The sequence below is a fragment of the Podarcis liolepis genome, assembly GCF_965112155.1.
Source record: "Podarcis liolepis genome assembly, chromosome: 1".
NCBI lineage: Eukaryota > Metazoa > Chordata > Lepidosauria > Squamata > Lacertidae > Podarcis > Podarcis liolepis.
In genome coordinates, this window is record NC_139554.1 from 80,023,426 (window position 1) to 80,050,504 (window position 27,079).

Consider the following 27,079-nt stretch of genomic DNA (forward strand, 5'->3'; position numbering starts at 1 on the left):
CTGACCCTTACCTGACAACAGCAAATGATGGAGACAGCAACAGCCAAACCCTACACCAGCGTTTGGTCCAGCATAGGCATGCCAGGGCATGGTTAGTCACTGCAACAACCTTTTTTAAAAAGAAGAAGAAGTTTATAGTTAAAGGGAGTGGCTGGCAAAGCAGGTGCACGGTTACAAGTATGCATTTCATTATTTCTGCTTCTAAAAATACGTCATCTTTTTTTTTTTACAACAAAATACAGTAGCGCTTATTTACCATCAGCGCAGCAGAAACAAATCCTGTTTTACGCCTGACACCATGATGAAATTTAAAATGCAAAACTGCATATGCTTACAGTCTGGCTGGATCTAGACACATGATCCAAGAAGCGTCTCTGTTTAAAGCTTTGCAAATTTAAACAGGGAAAACAGGTAGAGAAAAACGGGACTCCACGTCGCCATTTGGCGGCACAATGTTATATCGCACACACCACGCATATCAATCGCTTTTTCTTTCCCAATCTTGCAGAGTCCATCCAAGTATCTCTTTATTAAAGCGGGGGTGTAAATCAGCAGTTGTAAAACATGTAAAACATGACGGAGGAAGGAGATGAAATATGCGTGCTCCACGTGGCTGTCGAAAAGGGAGGGTGGGCATAAGATCATTAAGTCAGGGGTCTGAAATTATAGCTTCATCAACCACATGCCAACTCTCGGGGCGGTAACTGGGCAACAAAAAAAGTGTCATTATAGCTCTTCCAAAAGGGATCCAAGAGGCAGCGCTCTCTTGATGGGTGTGGCTCTTCAAGGCGCCTCCGGAGACACCGAAGCCGGCGCCCAGTAGCCAATGGGCTCCCCGGAGAGCGCGGGAAGCCAATCAGATCCCGGAGGGGAGCGTCCCTGCGGGAAGGCGCTGGGCAAAGCACGTTTATGATCTATCTCCTCGCCTTCGAGCGAGTTTCTCGCTGACAGCGGCGCTGCGCGGACGTCGGAATTCCCACCAGGAGATCCGTGGCTGTCGCGGGGATCGCAGCGGGCAGAGAGAATGGCTCCTCCGCTGCAGGAGACCGCGTCGGGAGTGGGGTCGGGAGCGGGAGTTGAGAAGAGGGCCAACGGGGGCGGCGAGGTCCGTTCCCGCCGCTTCTTCACCTGGGAGGAGATCCAGCAGCGCTCGGGGCGGATCAAGCCCGAGCGGTGGCTGGTGATCGACAGGAAAGTCTACGACATCAGCAGCTTCCACCGGCGGCACCCGGGAGGCTCCCGGGTGATCAGCCACTATGCCGGGCAAGACGCCACGGTGAGAGTTGGGGGGGTTGCAGGTCGCGGCGGGGAAGCCCTCGTAGCCCTGGATTACCAAGTGCGCAAGGCGGAGATGCGGATTACCAGTCGCTCTTCCCTGGGACCGGCAACTTTTGGGCTGGTTCTAGAACGGAGTTATCCTGGTGAATGACACTGGATGCGCGTAGAGGTCGTGTGAACGTTTCAGCGTGGCAATAGTTGGCCCCCCTGCCCTGACGGTTTCTTCCTGGCGCTCTCCTAGCTGGTGCTTCCCTCCTCAGGAGGGGATGGTGGTCTCAAAACTCCCTGTCAATATCCTTTTGCTGCGTCTTTGTCTTTTATTTCATGCTTGCTAATTAGCGGTTACTATTAAGGCGCCGCAAGCCTAGCATAATGAGTTCCATATCAGATCGATAATGCGTAGGTTTATCTCGGTCCAGCGGAAACGAGCAGGCACTGCACAGGCCTTTCTTGTGCTAGGCCTGCCTGGGAGCCCAGGGCCTTTCCACCATGCAGGCCCAGCAGCGCCCACTGCTGCCCCCCCCCCCAAGGTAAGGTGCTGGCCCCATGTTCACCTTTGGTCAGTCTTCACTGGGCCACTAAGGCTGGGGGAAGCTCTTCCAGGGCCCCTGTGGGGCAGTGTGAGGGGGCGCCTATTTGGGGGGCAGGAGGGGGCAGCTCAGAGACCAGGCGCAGCAGCAGTGGCTGCCAAAAGGACTCCTAAGGAGAGGGGAGAGGAAAGGAGGCTGAGGGAACACTCCACAAGGGAGGGTGTTTGAAAAAGGGTGAGAGGCTGCCAGCTCTGCAGGCAAGGGGTGACATAACTGGGCTCCTGAACCCCACAAGGCGCCACAGAAAGAATATAGTTGGTCAAGGGAGCCATGGACTCAAAAAAGTTGAAAACCTGTTCATGTTGGCATTGAGTTACCTATAAATAAATAGTTTTCTTCTCACCAAATATATGCAGATTCACTGTCAGCTTCCCTGAGTCCTACATAAAATATGTCTAATCCAGCCTTGCAAATATGCCCACCACATTTACTCATCATGCAAATATTTCTAGCCCACCAGTCCGTGTGTGTGTGTGTTAGTTATATGTGATCCCAAAGAGAAAAACTAACTTTTATAACAACTCTTGGGTTGTGTGGAGGGGTGTGTGTGTGTGTGTGTGTGTGTGTAAGTTTTCATTTATATACATTTCAGTTAGTTGTTTTACAATAGTTGTAACATTTAAAACCTCGATTTCCTTCCTCCTCTTTCTGTGGTTCCTTAAATTTATTTTCATCATTTCCTGCATATTCTAAATTAACTTATTCTTTTATTCATTTATTTTAATTATATATTCTTTCAAAACTGCAGGTTATTTCAATAATCCTGCCAATGTCTTTATCTGTTTACAATTTGTTTTTAAACATTCAATAAACCATTTCTGTCATTTTACAAAAAGTTTGTTATTTTGATTTCTTATTCTTCCGGCAAGTTTCGCCATTTCTGCATAGTCCTGCATGGAGATAATTTTAATTTACCATAGATAATAAAGCAAATATTTAAAAGCCTGGTTTCTTGCTTATGTGCTGATTGTTGTGGAAGGAGGCATGCGGCCACACATATAAGAAATGGGTGTAGCATATATACATGTGCATACAGGAGATGTTCCATCATCGCACTAGTGGTGAGAAGGATGCTAATAAAGAAAGAAATGGGTTGTGAATGAATGACCATATATGTGTAGTAGAAAAGATGTGACTCTGTCTCTTAAAATATTGCATTACCGTTAAGCATTTAAGAAGTGTATATGTACACACAGAGCAGAGAGATCAATGGAATGGAAAAGAAGACCCATCTTAAGACCCATAGATGCAAAGTGGGAAGTCAAGAAAAGATTAAATACTTTTGTCTAGTATAGTACATGAGACCTGTCTTAGGCTGGAGATACGTCGTGTCTGTAATATAAAGGGGAGGGATTTAAGAGTTGTTTCATCACAGTACAAAATTCCTACATAGAATTTTATGTTGAAAAGAATGCACAAGACAGGCCCCCTCCCCCCCATGCACAGCTGTTGAGAAACGTTGAATGAAAAGTAGTGGAGAAAAGAAACAGATACTGGACCTGGAAGTAACACAGGCCATGTTACCTTACACACTAGCATGAAAACAACAGATATGAATGTAGATGAGGTGCACAGCCAACACTCCTTCAACCCTCAAATGAAAATGGGTGCAAATAAGCTGTGTAGTACATGCAGCAAATTCTTTGTTTTGAGGCTACTTTTCATCTCTCACTTCTGCCTAGATGTATGCTTGCCTTTCATTCCATCCCAATTTTATGCTTTTTTCCCTTTCTCTCCCAGGATGCATTCACAGCATTCCACCTTCATAGGGATTATGTAAGCAAGTTCTTGAATCCCTTGCTGATAGGAGAATTGGCACCAGATCAGCCTAGCTCTGAGTCCAGCAAAAATGTAAGTTGGGCATGGGAAACAATTTATATGTCTTATCATTTTTTTACCTTTACACTGGAAGAAAGCAGGGAAATCAGAATTCCATTCTACATTGCATATATATGGTACACATAATATTGCACCACTAAAGAGTGGTTTATGTTCTGTTGTCAGCAGAGAGGACGCATCTCATCTGCATTTCAAAACAGGAAAGCTAAGACTACATTGTGACTGAGAGCTCATCCACACTTCTGGTTGGTCCATGACTCCTAGGGTATGGGTCCAAGTGGTTTTTCTTTTGTCCTGCTGCTTTACTGTTGAATTGGAGCAAACATCAGTTGGGTATTCTGTGGATTGACGTTTGTTCTGATTCAGCTGTAAACAGCGGAATTTAAGAAAAACCTCTCTGACCTGTGTCTAGAAGTCATGAACCAAACGGAAGAAGTAATGGGACAAATGGAAGTATGAATGAGCCTTCAGACAGTATGGCAAACACCCGAAATAAATAATATTTCCTGTTTTCTCCTTTAACTAGGCTTACAGTCCATTCCTATCCCTTATTATGTAATGCAGGTGTCAGGGAACCTTTGGTCAAAGCATAACTTGTGAATTACAATTACAGTGGTACCTCGGGTTAAGAACTTAATTCGTTCTGGAGGTCCATTCTTAACCTGAAACTGTTCTTAACCTGAAGCACCACTTTAGCTAATGGGGCCTCCTGCTGCTGCTGCGCCGCTGCTGCACAATTTCTGTTCTCATCCTGAAGCAAAGTTCTTAACCCGAGTTACTATTTCTTGCTTTCTTGAGTGTGTAACCTGAAGCGTCTGTAACCTGAGGTACCACTGTATTGCAGGGCTACAAATCCCATCATCCCCAGCAAGAATGGCCAATGGTCAGGGATAATGGGAATTGCACTCCAGCAACATATTGTAGATTCCCTGCTGACCCACAGAAGAAAGAAAATTAATATGTTTAGATCTCTTATTGAACAAACTCGTCTGTGAACTAAAATTCACAAGAGAATCTTCCTTGTTGCACTTTACTACATAAGCTGTAAAAAAAAGGTAAAGGACCCCTGGACAGTTAAGACAGCTTTCCGAGTCATGTGGCCAGCATAACTAAACTACTTCTGGCACGACGGGGCACCATGACGGAAGCCAGAGCACATGGAAACGCCATGAACTGCTAGGTTGGCAGAAGCTGGGACAGAGCAATGTGAGCTCACCCTGTTGCGCAGATTCAAATTGCTGATCTTCTGATCAGCAAGCTCACAGGCTCAGTGGTTTAGACCACAGCACCTCCGCGTCCCTACATACATACATAAGCTGTATGTTGTTGGGCTTATTGGCCCTACAGAAGTGTATCGCGGTGTTCCTTTTGATTTAATCTCTGAGGAAGCATACGCAGGATTTCATCTGGTTTAAGAATAATTGATTCTCCCCAGGGAATTTTAGGAAAAGGTAGTAGGGATCTTTAACTTAAAATAGAACTCCCAGGAGCCTCATCAGATCTTGGGATTCTTTGGTGAACGCAATGGCAATAAAAGTAGTACACCATCCAAGTTAATTTGTAGTGGAGAGGCCTGCAAAGGATTTCACTGTGTGCCTTTTTGCATGACACTTTCTTTTCATGCAGTAATGCTGTGTATGTTTATAAGTATTCCAGTTGGCTATAGTGCCCCAAAGTTTTAGTATAATAAACTCAGATATATAAAATAACTTGACAGAATCATGAGGATGGGTTAGCCTTGCAAATAAGTCCACAGAAGTTACTTGCCTGCAGAAATTTTTATTACCCAGCTGCCTTCACTTCCCTCAGTCGCTTTTTGCCTTCTGTTATCCAACACTTTTCAAAGTTTGTTTGCTACACTTAGGGTATAACTAATTAATTAACTAACTAACTAACTAACTAACTAACTAACTAACATTGATTTGGGGCTACAATGGCCAAGCCAAAAGTTGTGGCCACCTTACAATCTGGATGCAGACAAGCAAGCATTTCCATAAATCAGCAAAGGCATTTTCCACCCCTGCACCCTCCTTTCCTTTCCAAGGCAGAGGTGAGCATTCCAGCCTTGGCTGATAATGGGTGAAGGGGTTCAGTTCCACCTAGCAGCTGCTGCAGGAGTCTCCCTCTCTTCTCAGCTTCTCTGTTCTGCAGGAAAGAGGCAGGGGAGCCTGTGGGCTTCAGCTCATGTTGATAGTGAACCCCTGCCACTCTGCCGAACAGTAGCTGTATCTGCCTCCTCACCTCCTTTTCCTGAGAGAAAGGGAGATTGTGGGGGGTGGTATACTTCCAGCCCCTCACCCTCAGCTTTCCTCCAAAACTTGGATCTGGTGAGGATGCGGGAATCACTGTGGATCTGCCAGAATGACGCTTGCCCATCTCTGCAGCTTGAATCCTCGGAAGAAGGCTCGTCAGAGAGCAGTACCACGGTTCATACAGATAGCGTAATTGTCAAAGACTGGTTGGTAAATGGTGATCTAAAGAATGGGAATGAACTTCTGGAAACACTACAGTTGTAACAGGGAGACTACATGGGCTCCCCAGCCATATATTTCTCCGAAGGCTTATAATCATTCATGCTGAGAAGGCAAGAAGACTTTTAATGCCATAAACAGTGGCATAACCGAGCCTTTGCTCAGGACAGATGACAGTTTGTGGTCTCTCTTCCCTGCCACAACTCAGTGTGCACAGCTGGAAGCTTCTCCCTGTGCCACAGGAATCACCAGAGGATTTAGTGATGCAGCTAGTACTGTGGAGAGCAAGTATGGGGGACTTGTGGTCCTCCAAACGTTTTTGGACTCTTAACTCCCATCAGCCCTAGCCAGTGTGGCCCAATGGATGATGGGAGTTGGAGCCCAATAACACCTGTAAGTGGCTGGCGCTCTTTCTCCCTGTTTTCATTTGATGCATTCCGATGTTACTTCTGTGTGTGTGTCTGGAACAACTGGTTGCCATTCTTTGTTTCCCCACAGAAATTGCTAGTGGAAGATTTCCGGGAGCTGCGGTCCACTGTTGAGAAGATGGGACTTCTGAAGCCCAACACTCTTTTCTTCTTCCTGATGTTCCTTCAAATCATGGTGCTGGATGCTGCTGCCTGGTTTACCATCTGGTACTTTGGATCATCCTTAGTGCCGTTCTTTGTGGGCGTTGCACTGTTTACCACTGCTCAGGTAGAATGTCTGAGACACCATTCCATCTTCGAAACTGTTTTCTTCCTACGCATTATTATTTCAAAAATACCATGGGGTTCATGAAACCAGAACACAGTCCAATGCAGCTAGCTCTTCACAGCACACTTGGGTTTGGGGTTGTTTGTTTGTTACCACAAAAACCAAAGCTATTTCCTTGTGCTACATTATAAAGTACTTGTGGAACTTTGGAAAGTCTCTAGAGAACTTTGCTGTTTGAAAATCCATATTCAGACAGGGTAGTTTATCCATGCACTTATAGTTTAATAGCATCACCAAGAATCAGACACAAAATCTGTTTTCAGTTTCATGGGTCAACCCTAGTAAATATGGGGGTGTTGTTGTTTCTGCATGGGCATAATCTTAGTAAAGAAGGAAAAGCCTTCTAGACCCTTCCAGCACCTATTACATCCCCTTATGCCAGCTTCTTTGACCTAGGGAGTCAAACTGCCCCCTCTTCCAACAAACTGAAAGACGCAATATACACAGACTTAGAGCCTATTGTGTAAGGCAGGGGTGAGGAATCTGTGACCCTCCAGATGTTGTTTGATTCAGCTCCCATCAGCCCCAGGGATGATGGGAGTTGTTATACAGAAGCATCTGGAAGGCCACAGGTTTCTCAGCCCTGGTGCAGGGAGAGATGTTGGGCAGGTCAGAAGTCACACACAAACCACCTGCACCATGCTTTTTTTGAAGAGGCAAGTCCCATGTTAATCTGGCAATATTCAGCCTTCAACAAATCCACTCGCCATAGCAAGTAAAGCATGTTTCCACTGCCTTGTGTCCTTCTTTTTAAAGACAGGTGATTTATGGACTTGAATCTTTCAAGAAAAATAGTCTGTGAGCCCCTAAAAGCTTTTATGGAGCTGTGGCATTGGATTGTGATTAATGGATATATTTAAATAGCATGATTGAATATACTTACACTAGTTTAGAAAGGGATCATGGGGCATGGGCTGTAATATTAGGGTTAAAGAGGTCAGGAATGAATGCTGGAGCCTGTTGTGACTGCTTTACTGGTTGCTGATAGGGAGAATAATATTTGTGTGTGTGGTTTGGTCCTTGTATTTTTAAACTGCTATGTGAAGAAAAAATATATTAATCACATTCATTGATTCAATTTGCGTATTACCTTTAATCATTCAAAAGGGCATCCCCAATTAGTCGAGAAATGCTTTGTCCTAGTTCAGATCATCATCATATAGACAATCTTCAGGCCTGTTAGCTCCATCCTCTGCTTTTCTGGTACAGCTGCAAGGTGGAAATAAGAAGCTTTTGTCTTTAACTAAGCTTCGTTTAGTGTTGTGTTCATGCCAGGATAAACTGTGGTTAGTCTGAACTATGGTTACCTGAAACAAGCCTGACTCCAACCATAGTTTATGAAGTTGGCTTGTTTCAAAATCATAGTTAATAACAGACGCTACACTAAAGTGCCATAAATTGAAAACAGAAGTAAAATCATTCAGTCTCATCTTTGTGGCCATGCCAGAGGAGGAGAGGGGAGAGAAGCAAGTAAGTCCATGGCTTGGGAAGTAATCCTTAACCACATCTTAGCATTACATCCAAATCAGGCCATAGTGTTTCCCAGCTAATTGGGGATTGCATTTGAGATAATTAAAGCCTGCAATCTTATGTAAAAAATAATTGCCTTTGGCATGGATGATCCCTGGTACTTTGTTAAAAAAAAGAGTAATTGCATTGTTTTCATTCTATGTTTAGCTGTCGAAATAAATTAAAAAATTGTCCAGTAGCATCTTAGAGACCAACTAAGTTTGCTCTGGGTATAAGCTTTCGTGTGCATGCACACTTCTTTAGATATGCACATGAAAGCTTATACCTAGAAAAAACTTAGTTGGTTAATTTTTTTATTTATTTTGACTGTGTTAGACCAACACGGCTACCTACCTGAATCTATGTTTAGTTGTGCAATGGATCTGAGTTATGTTTTCTTAATGATCCTCTTTATCTTACAGAATCAAATGTCCTGGTTGCAGCATGACTTGGGACACCTTTCAGTCTTCAGCACATCCACATTGAACCACTGGGTTCACAAGATCTTAATGGGCACAGTGAAAGTAGGTATATTTACACTTCTGAGTGGAAGCTGTCCTTTCTGACAGCCAGTGGGTCTGACTTCTGCTCTGTTTTCAACCCTGTGTTCTCCTCTCCTATAGGGAATGCCAGCCCAGTGGTGGAATAACCTGCATTTCCAGCACCATGCCAAACCCAACTGTTTCCGTAAAGACCCTGATCTCAACATGCACCCCCTGGTGTTTGCTTTGGGGAAGAAGCTGGCTACAGAGGTATGTTTGCAAGGTGTATGCTACTGAAGGGTTGCTTAGGAAAGCAGCCAGAAAGAGTGGACAGCCAAGAATAAAGCTATTGGGCAGCTTACACGAGACAGCCATGATTTTCAGCAGGAAAATGTCAGGTTTAAAAAATATTTTAAATTTTATAAAATATAAAGATTACACACACACACAATTATAAAGACAAATAATATATAAGCATGATATATAGAAGATAAAATATTGACATGTTTTCTGACCTTATTTCCTTTACCTACACTAACAAAACTGTCTGAAGGGAAAGAAAAAGAAATGAAAACTGAGTAACTATACATTCATATAGAAGCAACATACCACTAACATTTTGTATAGATATAATCAAACTGAATGTCCATAAAGAAAATATTTCTTATTTCTTATGTCTTAATTTTTCATTCTTAGCATAACTTATAATTTTACCCTTGGTTAAAAATTCTTTCAAGTTGCTCAATTACTGAGAAGTAAGTACTCTTGAGTTCAATAAGACTTATTTCCAGGTAAACGCGTACAGGAGTAAGTCCCATTGACTTCAATGAGGCATTTTAGGTTTTAGTTTTAGTAGATAGGCAGAGGATTGTGATATAAAGGGGCAACACCTGAATTTCTTAATAAGCCAAGTACCTGCTTTCCTGTTTCTATGTTCTGTGTGTCTTCCAAGCTCCTAGTTTGGATTGTTGATTCGAATGCTGCCTACATTTTTATGATATGTTGTCCATCAGGAAAGACCACAGAAATATATAATGGGGTCAGGAGGGTTCAATGGGCCCCAAGCAGAGAATGATCATTCATGCTCTGAGGGTCCTGGTGGGAAGAAAGACAGGCTTAAAGTGTAATAAATAAAATAGCTTTTGGGGGGCAGATCATCCCAGTTGGCCTCTCTCTCTCTCTCGTTTATGGTAGCAAGGATGTGTAATTTCACAAGGTCATGACCGAGCCTTGGTTATGATTTTTATTTCCACACACCCCATTTTATGATGAAGCCCAGGGGGATATGGGAGTTAAGGTGCTAAGTATATTTTATTCATGTAGCAGCTGTCACCCAGAGACTGAAAGAATAGGCGATAGGTGATAAGGTGGGTGTCTATAGCCTGAGTGAGACGTTGATACCTCTTTCTTCACAGCTCGGGTTGCAGAAAAAGAAGTATATGCCTTACAACCATCAGCACAAGTACTTCTGGCGTGAGTATCTTTGTCCCTGAAAAATGTCACAAGTTTCCACTCCTTTGTCACAGAGCTGCTCCTTCCTGAGATACTTTTCTAAGTGAAATAGTGTGAATATCTGCTGGGTAGAGAGTCTTCTGTCACGGGACTTGCGCTTGATGGAGTCCCTGATCCACCTCCCCAAGAGCCAGATCTGCCACAACTCATCAGGTCCAGCCAGGGGCAGGGCAGGGAGCGGCTGCTACCACAAAATCCTAATGAAGGGCTCTTGGAGCTCATGAGTTTAAATTCCCTGGAGGAACCAATCAGAGAGAAAGGGGAGAAAAGTTACCTGAGAAGGGAAAGATGGGCCCAGAGTCCTAAGGATGTTTCAGCTCTTGGTTACTTGAGAGGTTCTTCCCCAACCTGCATGAAGTTACAGAGAGCTTTGAAAAGGGGAATCCCCTGCCCCCCAACACTATATAGGGGAACCTGGCTACTGGGGTGCCCCAGAGAGGATCTTGTGCCATTTTGGTTTTATGTAGTATTATATTTATATTGCACCTTTCCTCCAGGGAACTCAAGGTGGCCTTCAGAATTCTCCTTCTCCCTATTTTATCCTCACAACCCCCCTGTAATGGAGATTAGGCTGAGAATGCCATAACCTCTAGATCTCTCACTTCCCAAGCTCTGTAGCTCAGGGAAGGGAGCTATTGGGGTGTATGTTCATTCCTTGATGTTTGTCTCCGACGTCTCTGGGGGTGACCCAGGCTCTGAGAAAGGTGAGGTAGAGTCTATGGAAAATGAGTGGTTGCTGCTCTGCAAGACCTTTGGAATCTGTGGCTTTACAGCACTAACCTTCAATAAACTTTGAGTTGATGTAATTTCCTTGTCTCATTGTTAGTTGGGAATGGCTTTTGAGCTTATTCTTCTCTCCCCTGCTCTCCACGCACCACAGAGCATTCAATGTGCCCCTCTCTCAGGACATTGCCATACATAGAAAGGGCACAGGTTATAGAATCCTAGCCAGCAGAGTTTGAAAACCAGAGAATATAGGATAATAGCACACTGCATATCTGTTGGGCCATAGGGTGAAAGTGAGATATAGCAGTACGATCAGCAAAAATTTGAGAATAAAAGAAGAGGCATTTTAGACTATGCATTGAGTTGCTTTAACCACACTGCAGGGGGGAATTGGAACAAAGATGGCGGAAATTTTATCTTGCTGGCCATCAGACTAACCCCTTGAAGCAGATAAAATGGAGTTCTCAAGTGAGGACAAATACTAGCTGGATAAGGGAAAGGCAGAAAAAAAGTGAAAAAGAAGAATCCTTCTGTGAGCAAAGACAAGCAATGCTCGACTTTCTCAGGAAGATGGATGGTAGTTTGAAATTTTTATAAAGGTTGTTTTTTAAAGTCTTCCTTTCGTTTTTCAATAGTTGTAGCCCCAGCTATGCTGGTTCCCTTCTTCCAGTGGTCTGTATTCTACTTCTCATTCAAGCGCAAAGAATGGGTGGTAAGTAGTGATTGAATTTCCAAAATAAAAATAAAAATCTAGATGAGCATCTTATCTGTGCTGATTTTTTTCCTAATTCCCACCAAGAAGCAGATTTCTTTTTAATCCGTTCCACTAAAAATGCAAACAGTTATTGCACATTATATACATTATTATACATATTGTTACATGCAGTGCTTTTTTCTGGGGGGATGCAGGGATACACATACCCCTAAACATTTTGTGAATCTTTGTACTTTGGTCCATTTACTGTATTTATTTTCCCAATTTGAACTATAAAATAGTGATTTTCTTGAGTCAAAATGAGAGTACCCCTAAACATTTTTTTAGGGGAAAAAGCACTGGTTACATGCCATCCCAATCTCTGCTGAGTGGTGCGTGAGAATTCAGGGGTTCCAGGCACTTACCAAGGGTTTGTGTTTCTTTTTGAGAATAAGGCACAGTGGTGCCTTTATGGTATATGGTTGGTTTATACATATATACAACCTGAAGCCTAGATGAAGGGGCTCAGAGCACTGCCACCCCAAAAGGTCCCTGCTTCTTCCCTAGCCGTAGCCTTGCTCTCAAACAGACAGCAGCCATCATGCCTTGCCCACTCTCCAGCATACATCCCTGCTGACTCCCACGTATGACTGGCTTCCTCTCTGAGCTTCCATTGCTTTCTGATCCTTCCTCCTAATAAGCTCTGGGCTCTACTAACACAGGGAGAGGCTGCACTCCTTTGATGTGCTAAATGGCTCATAACCTCAAATGAAATTAGGTTTTACACTTGTCAATTGCCTAGCCTTAAAGCGGTGGCAGATACGGTACACACCTTAGGAAGTTTGCCTAGGTTAATTCACTCTTCACATATACTAATTCCAGCAGCGGTCAACACACATTGTAAATACACACGGGGCTTGCTGTTTCCTTGCTCTAACATCCCAGCCATAACTAAATTCTAACACTAACTTAATCCAGAATTCACGATGACTAGCACCCACAGATCCATAACAATATAATATATGCCTACGTACCTCAGGTTTCCTAAAGTAACCAAGTCCTAAGCAGACAAATAAAAGAATGCACATACCGGTATAAAAATACTTACATCTTAAATTATGGTGCAGAAATATAGTACTGCATGGGACTTGACTCTTGTGTGTATTATACATTTAATACATGTATTATTATTTTTTGGTATAATTAATCAGACTTTTAAAAGCAGCAACAGCAATGCATAAGTGATTCAGACATAAATGGGCAGTCAATGCAAGACATGGTCCAATGCAGGCAAAGCTCTGTTGAATCAGAACCACCAAATTCTGTGTATAAATCTGTTTAAAATTGATTCCTCCTATCTCTCTAGTAGTAAATAGGTTTTCTGTTATCCATCAGCACGCAAGTAGGAGGAGTACATTTTCTGTGCTACTACACAGTGCAGTGCCACTGTGTAGCAAAAAATATAACCTTTCTTTTTTCCCTTCCTTTGACAGGATCTAGCCTTGATCATTTCATACAACATCAGAGTCTGTCTCATGTACATACCTCTTATGGGATTTAATTGTTTCATGGCATACTACTGGCTCTCCAGGTAACACAAAACCTCAGAATCCTTCTCTCTGCTGAACTCTCATCTTTTCTTTTGTTGATGTTTAATCTCAAATATCTATATTTTTCTAACCAATTATGATATACTCTGAACATATGTTACTTCCAACAGTTAGGTCCTGCTAGTCATTTTAGGTTAAACACTTTCAGGTTGTGCAAAATGGTCTTCAATTTGCATTTCATCAGCCCCCAGACTGCAACTCAAATCTTTTGCCCCATAAATATTGTTATGTCCTGCATACATCAAGATGCTAGCTCAACATGGCCTTTAGTTAACATTTTAGAGGCATTTATAAACTAAGACACCAGAAAGAGAAGTGTTTCTCACATTTTGTTTAGAAAGCATAGCCAGGGATGGAAAGGGGTGTGGGCCAAAAAAAAGGAGCATGTGCCCTGGGCAGCAGGTGGAGGGGCGATTGCTAAATTATGGGCAATGGGCAGCTTGCCAAATTACCAGCAACAGGGAAAATAAGCACAAGCAAACACAGCTGGCACTCTGCTTCCCTGACCATGGCAATGTGCTGTGTCCCCCTCCACCATGGTCCCTGTTTGTTCCAGGGAGCAAGGTGAGGAGGGGGAAGTGAGCTGTGGCACCATGGACCTGCCAGAGCTCCTTGGGTCTCAGGTCCTTGTCTCTTGTTTTCTTCTCTCCCCCGCCCCCCACATCCCAGAAAGCTGTCTGGCCCCTCTTCTCCACAGACAGCTGCTCCTTAAGGTGTCAGCAAATACACTTGATCACCGTGGCCCTGAGCAACGTGGCACAGGGAAGACGGTCAAAGATTGGCACTTCATTGCCTTCTGTGACTTGGGTGCCTGGGGACTTGGCAGAGCTGGGGAAGGTGGGAGCACCACCCGTGGCGGGCAATGGACTTGCGAGAGGATGGTTGGCAGGATGGGGGTGGAGGTAAAGAGCTAGGGGGATGGGGAGAGACAGGAGGGCAGGAGAGAAAGGCAAAACCAAGTGCGCCCTAGCCTGCCTGTGTTTCCGTTTCTGGAAGTGCACATCTGTGTTTGGTGTGGGTGCATGCAAAAGCCGCCTCTTTTCAGCACAAGTTGGTAGGTGCATTCAGTCCAGCGTCAGTGCATCTCATGTTGGCTGGGGCCGCTGTGTTTTGGGGGGCTGAGCCCTAAGCATAGTTGGTGGTGGGCACTGCCACAGTAGAGTTGCTACCCTAAAAGCTGGGAATCATCTAAGCTAGTTCTAAGCATCATGAATGGTTGAGGGAATGTAGCAGAGGAGTGGGAGGGGACCTTACATAGGCCCAGTGGGCTTGCCAGAATGCAAGCAGGGACAGGGAGGTTGCTTTAGTGTTTGTTTGGGGTGGATAGGGTAACCTGCCTTCTGAAAAAATGGAACGGAGAAATCCCTCCTTTTCAACTCCTGGGGACAGAAGGGGGAAAGGTCAGGCCTCCTTTTGTTCTCTCATTTGCCTTCTTCTGATATTAATTTCTGTGCACTGCCCTGTACACTTAGCCAAGGATCTTGGCTGCTGCCAGTCAGTTTAAGCAGTCCTGAAATCCGTCGCTTGAAGTTCACAGTCAGGGAGGCAGGGCAGTCTTTTGCACTTGCGGATCCGGGACTGGGCATAGCTGCAGGCTAAGTAGCACAAATGATTGCGTTGCTTCATTTGTGAAATACTTTACTTAGTTCTCAAGGGCCAAGTAAATAAATTGGAGATGGGGGATTGACAGTAAGTTGGCTTACTACCACATTCGACACTGTCACGTGGATCTGCTTGTTTGTTTTTTGAAACCCACCCTTTACCCTAAAGTCCCAGGGCGGGCTACAACAATTTAAAATACATTTTAAAGCAGTTCAAAAACTTACAATTAAAAATGTCAATTTCAAAAACTAGAGCAGATCCTGATTCTATATCCTTCCCTCTTACTGTATGTGAAGCAGCAACCATCAGTTGCTTCATAGATATTATTGATTTTAGGCTGTATTTCTTGTTTTAATGGATGCTCTTTACGGTTTATATGGATATTTTTTTAAAATATTAAACAGATTAATGAAATACTAGCTAGACATTTGGGTTGTGGTTTGGTGGTGTCAAGCATGGCTTGTATTGCATGAAAGGAGAAATACCAAAAAGTTAAGCCAGGCAAGAGACTTGGGTTTGTCACTGGCCACACACAGACCTCTTGTCACTTTCATCTTCTCAGCAGTGTAATTTGCATTATACGGGAAAGGAAAACATGGCAGCTAAAAGAGCAGCTTTGCCCACATACTGGTTTCAAAATAGTTTTTGCAGGATAAATTAGCCGGTGTGCTATTTCTTTCCTGATTAGTCAGCATCAGTTCATAGTTAGTCAGCATTAGCAAATAGAATTTCCTCTATTACTTTACATGTAAGCTGCAATGCCAAGGATATAATTTCCTATATCTTTTGTGGATCTGGTTTTTTAAAAGCCATTGTTACACTGCCTACTTTCCAGTCCTGTGTTATTTGCCTATTCAGTAAAATTTCTAAGCAGTGCACATAATAAAATAATTTTCAGTAAACCCCTCAAAGCCCTTTAAATAATTATCAATATTTAACAATATGGACAGAGATTGTATCAATAAGACAGAGACAACAGTGTTTTATACTGCTTTTTGATCAAGCTAAAATTATGATCCATTTATAGACAAGTCCAGCATTGCAGTGGGTTTGACTTAGACGACCCATGTGGTCCCTTCCAACTCCACAAATCTAAGTGACACAATTGTCAGAAGATCAGCAATTTCAGCTAGAATTCTTCAAGATCTTGGGTTGATTCCTTCCAAACACAGGGATTTATTTAGTTTGTCAATAAATCCCAGGACTTAGTCTCTTCTTGCCCCTATTTGGCTTAATTCTTTATACTCCCTCCCTTAAAAATCCAGTTCAGTCGAGTATCTGACCACTGCTTTCTTCAGATGAAAAAATATGGAAATAATGCGTTCAGCTTCACTACTATTCTCCCATAGCAGACCTTTTACTTCCTTGTTGTCTAATGGCCCAGCTACCTACCTCCCTGGCCAGTTTCCTGATTCTGAGGTATCTAAACAAATATTTTTGCTGGGCGTTTTTTTAAGCAGACACACTCTTTTTTCTATTCCCCAAATTCTCTTTTCACTTCCATCCTGGTCACTGTATGCTGGTTATCCTGCAGTTTGCATTCCTGAGTCCTCCTCATCTGGGCAGAGCTTCATTGTTCTGAAGGAAGCTTCCTTGCCTGCCCTTGCTTCCTTGACTCTGCTTCTTCACTGGCAGCCTCCTGAATTTCATAGAATCATAGAGTTGGAAGAGAGTCACCTAGTCCAACCCCTTGCAATTCAGGAACCTCAGCTAATTTGATGGTGTCTTTCCTAAATCTATGTATACTTCTTGGAAGCTTCCTTTAGTTTGGTTTTAAATAATCTCCAAGGATTTTGGAATGATTTGAACAGCGTTGTCATCCTTTTCATCTAACTAATCCCCTTTCCCACTTGTGGTCACTGTTCCCAGTCAGTTTAACTACCCTTATATCTTACACCCAAAGCATTTAGGATTACGTCTAGCATCCCCTCCCATCAGCTCCTTGTTCAATTGTTTTGAGGCACAATAATTTTGTATACCTGGAAATCCTGTTTCTCCAGATTCCGCAGCAAGACATCAAGGAGGGTTTGGTGCCACCGCGTGGTTAAAGGCAGAAAAGGCAACGTTTAGGGAAGTAGAACTCCCATCAAGCAATTTCCTTTCCTGCCTTTGTCGAAGCACACATTCCCAATTTCAGTTCCCTTCTCCTCAGGCATTTACTGTAATTTCCTTTTCTACCTATTTTTCCTGTCTCTCCCCCCCCCCCCCCAGGTTATATGAGGATTATTATGTCCTCCGTTGTTGCAACACTTTCTCTCTCTCTTTTCCCTAATCAAGTATTTTAGTTCAGTTGCTTTTGGCTCCAGAGTTATTTATACAGCCTGTCAAATTTATACAGCCTGTCAAATTCAAATTGGGCAATTTTAGCTTTGCTTACCAAATATGAGTTGAAATAAACATACTAAATATGTTTAGGGCATTGAAAAAAAATTCTAGAACATGAAGATTTCTGGTGTGGAGGCAGCCTTGGTCTCACTTACTATGGATATTTTCTTAGGACTGCTTCGCCTATTCTAGTAATAGAGCAATAGAGGTACAGATTTAGTGCAAAGTATGCCATGAAGTGGGATGCGGGTGGCGCTGTGGTCTAAACCACAGAGCCTAGGGCTTGCCAATTGGAAGGTCGGCGGTTTGAATCCCTGCAACGGGGTGAGCTCCTGTTGCTCATCCCAGTTCCTGCCCACCTAGCAGTTCAAAAGCATGTCAAAGTGCAAGTAGATAAATAGGTACCGCTCCGGCGGGAAGGTAAACGGTGTTTCCGTGCACTGTTCTGGTTTGCCAGAAGCAGCTTAGTCATGCTGGCCACATGACCCGGAAGCTGTCTGCGGACAAACGCAGGCTCCCTCGGCCTGTAGAGTGAGATGAGCACACAACTCCAGAGTCGTCCGTGACTGGACCTAATGGTCAGGGGTACCTTTACCTTTACCTTTTTATGCCATGATGTATGCAGTTGGTGTGGGGGAGGGACCTTACAGTGAAGGGTGTACTCTTTGAAATTTAAATGTGTACCTGTTTCTATTCTAATATGTAAAGTGGTCCTCAGCAAACAGCTTGAATATGGCTGTGATGGGTTTTACCAGACAAATCCCAGATCAACATACCAAGTTAAGTAACAAGATGTGTTTTTTGTGTGTGACAATGCTCTGTATGAACCAACCCGGACCCTGCAATCATCAATTGAGTCCTTTTGTTGTGTGCCCCCTCCATGAGAGGTTTGGAGGGTGGCAACACGAGAAAGAGCCATTTCTGTTGTGGCTCGCCACTTGTGGAATGCTGTTCCCGGAGAGGCTCGTCTGGTGCATTCATTAGATTTCTTTAGACTCCAGGCAAAAACATTCTTCTTCTCCCATGCCTTTGGCTGACTGAACAATCAATGTCCTTTTAAACTGGGGGGGGGGGGGAGAGATATTGTTTTGTTTGTTACTATGTTATGCATCTTTGTGTTTTTATATTGTAAACCACTCTGTGGTCCTTGGATGGATGGTGCTATAGAAATTCAATAATAATAATAATAATAATAATAAATGCATTTGACTTGGCAGGTATCTAGAGTCCACTTGGTTTACTTGGGTTTCACAAATGAATCATATCCCAATGAACATTGATTATGATAGAAATATGGACTGGGTGTCTACCCAGGTAAGACACTTTCTTACTATTCAAATAATTGGTTTCTGGTGTTTTATTGTGCGTGTGTTACGCAAAACGTTATTGGCACAATACTAGTGCATTATTAGTGGCTTTGGCTTGTTCTGCAGTGTTTCCCCAATGCTACCACATTATTTCTGTCTAGAGGGACAACTGACCAACAAAAGTGGGACAAAATAAAGCAGAACATTTGTGGCACAAAAAGTTACTGGAACTATGGTATATGCACTGATTGGAAATGAAGCAATGTGACCACCCCAAAACATTTGGAAGCGATGCAAACGATGTTGGAAATGAGATCACGTATGACCACCCCAATAACATCATGAACAAAAATAATCATGAATGTGCAGTGGAACGGGTGTCTGAAGGGACTCAGAGAGTCATCACAGACACGTTTAGACTAGTGATGGTGCAGAAGACAAAAATATGGAGGGGTGGGTGGGTACTGAAATACAATATAGCTCCAGTTTGGCAGGTCAAGCTGAATACCACCCCCACTCACGCTTCAGCTGTGCTTCTGACCGCACAGAAGTTTTTAATGCGGAGTCAGACAGGGATTCATTCATGCATTTGTTAAAACATGCTACCTTTTCTATTTACATCCTACCTTTCCATTATAAATAGAAATGTCCAAGGCAGCCTAAACAAAAGTTTGAAAGCAATCAGCTTTTTTTTTTTTAAAGCAACCTTCTCCATGTTCCCACACTGAAGGAAGTACAGCAGACACCTGCTAGGGATATGGTGCCTTCAGTGGTGGAGCCCCCAGGGAGGCTTGTCCTGTGCCTACAACTGTGGTCTTTTTAGCTGCAACCTGAACCTCTTAAATTACAGTTTTGGAATTTGCACAAAGCTCCCCCTTGCGTACCTAAATTTATTTGGCTGCTGTGTTTTTATACTGATTTTTGTTTGGCCTTTTTTTTTTTTGCTGGGCTTTTTGTTTTTGTGATTTATTTTTTATCTTGTTTTAGTGTTTCTAGTGAGATTTTGTATTGTGTTGTTTATGTAAAGCCAGTGTGGTGTAGTGGTTAAGAGCGGTAGTCACGTAATCTGGGGAACCGGGTTCGCGTCCCGCTCCTCCACATGCAGCTGCTGGGTGACCTTGGGCCAGTCACACTTCTGTGAAGTCTCTCAGCCCCACTCACCTCACAGAGTGTTTGTTGTGGGGGAGGAAGGGAAAGGAGAATGTTAGCCGCTTTGGGACTCCTGAAGGGGAGTGAAAGGCGGGATATCAAATCCAAACTCTAAAGAATTTGGGGAACTTGGTTGAGTAGCATATAAGTAAAATGAAAAGAGCACAGAAACAGAAAGAACCGATTGCAAATCCAGAGGAGCCAGGGAAAGTCGGGTCTAAGGCCAAATCAAGAAAGATATCCAGGTGGCATTGAAAAATCCTCAGCCTCTTGCCAGTTTTCCCTGCTGCAAGTTTTCCTCCCCTGTCCCACAAAGAGGTAGCCAGCATGATCTTCTCCAGCTGACAGTTCCCATCATCCCTGATCATTAATCATGCTGGCTAGGACCGATGGAAGCTGGGAATCAAATAACACCAGAGATATCTTAGTGTATGTAGAAAAGTGAGGTGGGGGGGGGTTATTGGCAGGGGACTGGTGTTGCTGGGCAAACTCCTCCAGACAGTCTTTCAGAGCTTAGGAGTACTTTAAAATGTAAATCTCAAGCTTTTCTGAGAGGTCTTCTTTTTTTAAACAACTACTACTACTACAAAAGCTGAGCAAATTGCAAATTGGGATGGAGGATATTTTGCCCATTTTTATTTCTGTGGGAAAGGAATGCTAAGGAAACACAATCAGTACAGACAGCCCCCAATTTGTTTAGGGGATGTGTTCCATGCAGTGGTGGAGGGTACCTAAGCCTGCTCCACTCTGCTCTGCCCTGTCCCATCCTGTTCTGTCCCTGCTCTTGTTCCGGCCACAATGCACAGCCGTGCATCAATTAAAAAGGTAAAGGTACCCCTGACCGTTAAGTCCAGTCGCGGATGACTCTGGGGTTGCGCGCTCATCTCGCTCTGTAGGCCGAGGGAGCTGGCGTTTGTCCACAGACAGCTTCTGGTTCATGTGGCCATCATGACTAAGTTGCTTCTGGCGAACCAGAGCAGTGCACGGAAATGCTGTTTACCTTCCCGCCGGAGCGGTACCTATTTATCTACTTGCACTTTGACGTGCTTTCGAACTGCTAGGTGGGCAGGAGCTGGGACCGAGCAACGGGAGCTCACCCTGTCGCGGGGATTTGAACTGCCAACCTTTTGATCGGCAAGCCCTAGGCTCTGTGGTTTAGACCACAGCGCCACCCACATCAATTAGACACACATAAATCAGTCGTTGCCTGCATAGCATCTTTTGGAAAGGTGGGATACCTGCTTTTCTGACCATTTCTCTTGAGAAACTGGCTGGAATGCTACTCCTGTGGGATCCAGTTGCTGCTACTTAGAGGAACATAAAAGATAACTGTGCCTCATTCAGTTGCAGTCTCTTTGTGTGAAACAAAGAGTTCCATTGTTCCACATCCTTTCTTATATTTCCCCCTGCAGCTCCAGGCAACGTGCAATGTGGATCAGTCCCCGTTCAATGACTGGTTCACTGGCCACCTGAATTTCCAGATTGAGCACCAGTAAGTAGGACAGTGGGAGCCACAAAATCCTTTGTGCATCTCCCTAGTGTGGGGTTTTATGAAATCATTGCTAGTGGGATGGGCATTCTAAATAAGAAAGAGGAGCTGATTTGACAGAACACCCTTTCTTCCCTCTGCAGTCTTTTCCCCACGATGCCTCGCCACAACTACTGGAAGGTGGCCCCCCTGGTGAAATCTCTGTGTGCCAAGCATGGCATTGACTACCACAGCAAGTCCCTGCTCCAGGCCTTTGCAGACATTTTGCAGTAAGTATGGCAAGGGTGCTTTATGAACTGCAGTGTGGCAAGAAAAGCAATAAGGAAGTGGAAGAAAAGGGCAAAGAGTACTGGAGCCCTGGTCAGCCATTAACATTTAATAGAGCTTGTCCTATTAATGTAGTTAAGGGCCGAGGGGAGAGCAACACTGGCTCCACCCTCTGTCTAGTGGCACTTCCAGGTGACCTGTTTAAGCGTTTATTCCCATTTGTTTGAAGGGATGTTGGATGATGTTGCATCAGAGCAGGTGCTGCCCCACATTTCCCAGTGCATTTCCCAATGGCTTTTCTTATCGCTGAGAAGTGATAAGAAAACCCTGCCATCTAGTGTCCAAAGGCAGGAAACCCATGAGACCAGGCGCTTTCACAAGTTGATATTCCTGCCTTTGGGCGCTAGATGGCAATGTCTCCCATCTGCTGTTTGCTCCATAGAGAACAGGATGCTGGATAAGATGGGCCATTGGCCTGATGTAGCAAGCTATTCTCATGTTCTTAACCTGAATTTGCTGGTGTGTGGTTGAATCCTACCCAAAAATAACGACCTGACATCTAAGGAACAGTCAAATATCTGTTCAGTCTCTTCCTCCCCACCCCACCGCACTCCCCAAATCATGAACATCAAAAGAGGCTTTTTCAAACCCTTTCCTTATTAAGCTCCTCCAGGCACTCCTGTTTGCCTATGTTTTGCTTTATGCATGACATTGAACAGCTGAAGTGGAAAAAGGGAAAACTCAAGATACATCCAGTTTAATAATAATAATAATAATAATAATAATAATAATAATAATAATAATTTATTATTTATACCCCGCCCATCTGGCTGTGTTTCCCCAGCTACTCTGGGCAGCTTCCAACAAAATATTAAAATACAATAGTCTGTCAAACATTAAAAGCTTCTCTAAACAGGGCTGCCTTCGGTTGGTCTCATTTAGCCTCACTAGGGATGGGGGGTGGGGAACAGTTTCGGTTTGCACTTACAGGTGAAGCTTCCGATTCACACTGTCTGAAAGAGTACGAGAACTGAAACATAGCCACCCAATTTGCACTTTTCCAAATTTTGCAATGTAGCTGTTATGCCAAATACAAAATCCCATATACTGTAAAGTGTGCAATAAATGTATATGTTGGTACAGTGGTGCCTCGCAAGACGAAATTAATTCGTTCCGCAAGTCTCTTCGTCTTGCGGTTTTTTCGTCTTGCGATGCACGGTTTCCCATAGGAATGCATTGAAAATCAATTAATGCGTTCCTAGGGAAACCGCCTTCAGACCAGGTCCGGGGACAGTCTGTCCCCGGACCTCTTCTGAAGGCTGGGGGGGGGGGGAGACAAGGGCTTTTCTTCCCACCCCCAGCATTTTAAAAAACCCTGGGACAGCGGAGAAGTTCTCCGCTGTCCGGGGCGATCTTAAAATGCTGGCGGGCGGCATTTTAAAATCGCCCCGGACAGCAGAGGACTTCTCCGCTGTCCGGGGCGATTTAAAAGCCCCTGGGAAGGCAGGCAGGGGGGACAAAGACTTTCGCCCCCTGCCCGCCTTCAGAAGGTGTTCCCGCCCCCCGCCCCGCTTCGGAACAGTGTTCCGAAGTGGGGCGGCTGGGGCAGGTGTCCCCGCCCCCCCTCCCCGCTTCGGGACAGCGTTCCGAAGTGGGGCGGCTGGGGCAGGTGTCCCCGCCCCCCCTCCCCGCTTCGGGACAGCTTTCCGAAGTGGGGCGGCTGGGGCAGGTGTCCCCGCCCCCCCCTCCCCGCTTCGGGACAGCGTTCCAAAGTGGGGCGGCTGGGGCAGGTGTCCCCGCCCCCCCTCCCCGCTTCGGGACAGCGTTCCGAAGTGGGGCGGCTGGGGCAGGTGTCCCCGCCCCCCCTCCCCGCTTCGGGACAGCGTTCCGAAGTGGGGCGGCTGGGGCAGGTGTCCCCGCCCCCCCCTCGGAACAGCGTTTTAAAATGCTGGGGGTCGGGAGCGAAGCGCTGCCGACCCCCAGCATTTTAAAACCTTCCCGGGACACAGGGAGATTTTAAAATGCCTGGGGTCGGCAGCGCTTCGCTCCCGACCCCCAGCATTTTAAAACCTCCCCGGGACACGGGGAGATTTTAAAATGCTGGGGGTCGGCAGCGAACGCTTCGCTCCCGACCCCCAGCATTTTAAAACCTCCCCGGGACACGGGGAGATTTTAAAATGCTGGGGGTCGGCAGCGAACGCTTCGCTCCCGACCCCCAGCATTTTAAAACCTCCCCAGGACAGGGGGAGATCTTAAAATGCTGGGGGTCGGCAGCGAACGCTTCGCTCCCGACCCCCAGCATTTTAAAATCTCCCCGGGACAGAGACTTCTCTGCTGTCCCTTGGAGATTTTAAAATGCTGGGGGTCGGCAGCGAACGCTTCGCTCCCGCCCGCCAGCATTTTAAGATCGCCCGGGGCAGGCGGGGGGAAGGCAGGCGGGGGGGAGCAAAGACTTTTGCCCCCCGCCGGCCTTCAGAAGAGGTCCTCTTCTGAAGGCCGGCTGTGGGCGAAAGTCTTTGCTCCCGACCGCCAGCATTTCCCTATCTGCTTTCGTCTTGCGATGCAAGCCCATAGGGAAATTCGTCTTGCGAAGCGCCTCCAAAACAGAAAACCCTTTCGTCTTGCGGGTTTTCCGTCTTACGAGGCATTCGTCTTGCGGGGTACCACTGTAATTAAAAATGGGGGGAAATGCATTATAGTAAGGAAAATTGCATGCAAAGATGTTTATATTAGGCAGATTTCTGTATTAGGGAAAAATGAACATGATACAAACTATACAGGGGAACTGAAATGCATAAAATACCAGTCATAGCTAAAGCCAAAGTTGTAAATTCACCTTTTTCAGGTGATTGTTCCTAGGAAGCGTATATATTTATGCACATCAGGCATGCTAAAATTTGTATGTTAACAGTTTTCAGTACCTTCTTTTTTATTCAAAGTAAAGCTAAGGGGAATCTCGCTCTGCTGGTGCAATTATTTAGTTGAACACAGCCCCATATAACAGAAATATATGCTATTAAGTGGTCATGTTTTAAATATCTACCCATGTTCAGAAAAAGAAATCCAGTTTGAAATTGTTGAAATACAATGTTCAAATTATATTTCCTGTGATAATATTTCATTTTGAACTCTTTCAAACGCTTAGTTTTACAGCATGGTAAAGCTAATGTGGCATACTTTTGAAGTTTAATTTTCTATATGCTAGTCAAATAAACATGGTAAATCAGAAGTTCATTGATTTAGGGCCGTGGGAACTGTTTCAGATTGATCAACATCACTGGATATGGAATTGCTGCATGTGCTTTGATCAAAGAAGTATATAGTAGTGAGATGTAGTGGGGGGGGACCCACCTTTTACTTGCCGCATTGTCCTCTCTTCTTGTTTAATCAAAGCCCTCCCTCCCTGTTTTGCAGCTCTCTAAAGGATTCAGGAGATGCGTGGCGTGAAGCATATCTGTATGGATAAGAAGCAGCAGAGACTCAAGAAGGAGGACCATGAAGATGCATCACAGACTAGAGGGCAGCTAATGTGCTATGAAGAATTTGGGGTCTGGTGGGTGAGCTAGACAAACGTTAAATAATTATTTTTGGCATGGGGTTGGGGGACTCCTGAAACTTTCCTACATCTATGCATAGTTGGGGGTTTTTGTGCGTGTGCACATGTTGTTCTGGTTCCACTGTGGCTTTTCGGGTGACAGGGTCATGGAAAGGGAAGGTCTGTGCTTCATGTAGAAGTACATCTTGCTTTTTGTTGCATGTATGAGTTCGAAACCTGTCGTCTTCCGTATGGTTGGCGAGGGATGCTTTCAGAAGAGGTGTGTTTAAAGCAAAAAGGCAGAGCTGCAGTGGGGAACTACAATGCAGGTGTAATATTACTTGTGAAAGCCACATGTTAGGGCTTATCTACACTTACTTTTCCTCTGGTCTTTCCATGCACAGTCCACACTTTAAAGCTCTGTGTTCGAATGCCCTTTCCCTTTCCCTTTGGAGCTTTCCCCACAAAAACCTGCTCTTTAAAGCGTAGTCGGAGCAAATGCAATCCGTTGGAAATCTGAATTACTGTTTGTGCTGATTGAGTGTTAAAGAATGGATTTTCAAGGAAAACTCTGGGGCAAAAAAAGAAAACAGACATGTTCAGACATGGAGCTTTTACAAGTGTGCACCTCTGCCTGGAAAGAGCAGGGCAAGAGGTAAGTGTGGATAAGACCTTAGTTGAAGGTAACTTTAAATCTTAGCTTCAGTTGCAAGCTCAGGGATGCAATTTCATGTTTGCATAGAGGTAAGGGACCAGATAACATTAATTGAGTTTAAAGCTGAGTGTGTTCATGTTCCTGTTTCAAAATGTGTTGTATTAAGAGCCGTTGGTTGCAGATAGTTTTCTTCAAAGCCTCATAATAACCAGAGAAAGAGGTGCTCCTGGAGGATAATCACATGTGATCTGAACTCTCCTCATGTACCCCTCCTCCCAAACAGCACCTGTTGTGCAAGATGACCTTTCCATGCTGAGGTTAGGAAACGTTTTCTCAGCAACTTGTATTCATCTATCTAATGTTATCACTGCCCCAACATCTTCCCAAAGGAAGATGCCTTCACATGGTGGCAGACCAAAGAAGTGCCTCTTCCCCTCCACTATGCACTGATCACATGACTAGCGCTCCTCTTTTGAAGGAGAGGAATTGTGTGGTTGCAATCTCAATGTAATCCGGTATTGGCATGAATGCCTCTGGTCATAGTTCTTTGAAACCACACTCTCTTACTCCATTACTACACAAAGGCCGCTGCCACTGGGAATGTGTTACCTGGGGCAATGCCTCTTGCCTGGTGATTATCTGGCAGTGTGATTGAAAGTATTAATTAGTTCAGTATTTGTTGTCTTGACCCACAATTGGAAGCATTGACCTTCTGTTGGTCCTTTAGCACAGCCCTCTTAGGATGTACACCACTTCATGTGTACATATTTGTATTTATTTGTATCTTTTAATATATTTCATAAATTTATTTGGGTCAATACGTGTGGCTGTCTTTTTTCTCCCTGTTCTTCTCATTGGTTCAAATAGACAAGAAGAGCTGACTCGAAACACATTGTATGTGGATTTGTGCATTTATCCATGGCTGCATCAGGTTAAATTCGCATGTGGTCTGAATTAACCTCTATCATAGTGATGGGGAACCAGTCAGTGAAAATGAAGGGTAGGAAATCTGCCACTCTCCAGATGTTGCTGGACTACAACTCCCATCGTCCCTGACCATTGGCTATGCTGGCAGGGGTTAATGGGAGCTGGAGTCCAACAATATCTGGAGAGTACACAGTTCCCATCTCTGCTCCAGCAGGTGGCATTGCGAGCCTCTATCAGTCCAGCATATGTAAGCTTCCACATACTATAACTGGAGATGCCAGGAACTGAATCATAGATAACAGGGATAGAAATGTAGATTTAGTTATTTGGGGAATGAGCAGGCCCATCAGATTGCA

At 44.5% G+C, this 27,079-nt stretch overlaps 1 protein-coding gene across 2 annotated transcripts; it reads left to right on the forward strand.

The window, feature by feature from the left end:
- The first annotated feature begins 642 nt into the window (after positions 1-642).
- LOC310699124 (acyl-CoA (8-3)-desaturase-like) lies at positions 643-26,614 on the forward strand. 2 transcript variants are annotated; one of them, XM_083486749.1, is made up of 12 exons: positions 643-1,276; positions 3,609-3,719; positions 6,677-6,874; positions 8,866-8,967; positions 9,067-9,195; positions 10,341-10,398; positions 11,799-11,875; positions 13,351-13,448; positions 18,612-18,708; positions 21,263-21,342; positions 21,483-21,608; positions 25,021-26,614. In XM_083486749.1, exons 1-12 carry the CDS (start codon positions 1,025-1,027, stop codon positions 25,070-25,072), a joined length of 1,380 nt encoding a protein of 459 aa, XP_083342875.1. In that variant the 5' UTR covers positions 643-1,024; the 3' UTR covers positions 25,073-26,614. The 2 variants fall into 2 exon arrangements, with proteins under 2 accessions (XP_083342875.1, XP_083342876.1); XM_083486750.1 differs by lacking the exon at positions 643-1,276 and adding an exon at positions 1,341-1,447.
- The last annotated feature ends 465 nt before the right edge of the window (positions 26,615-27,079 follow it).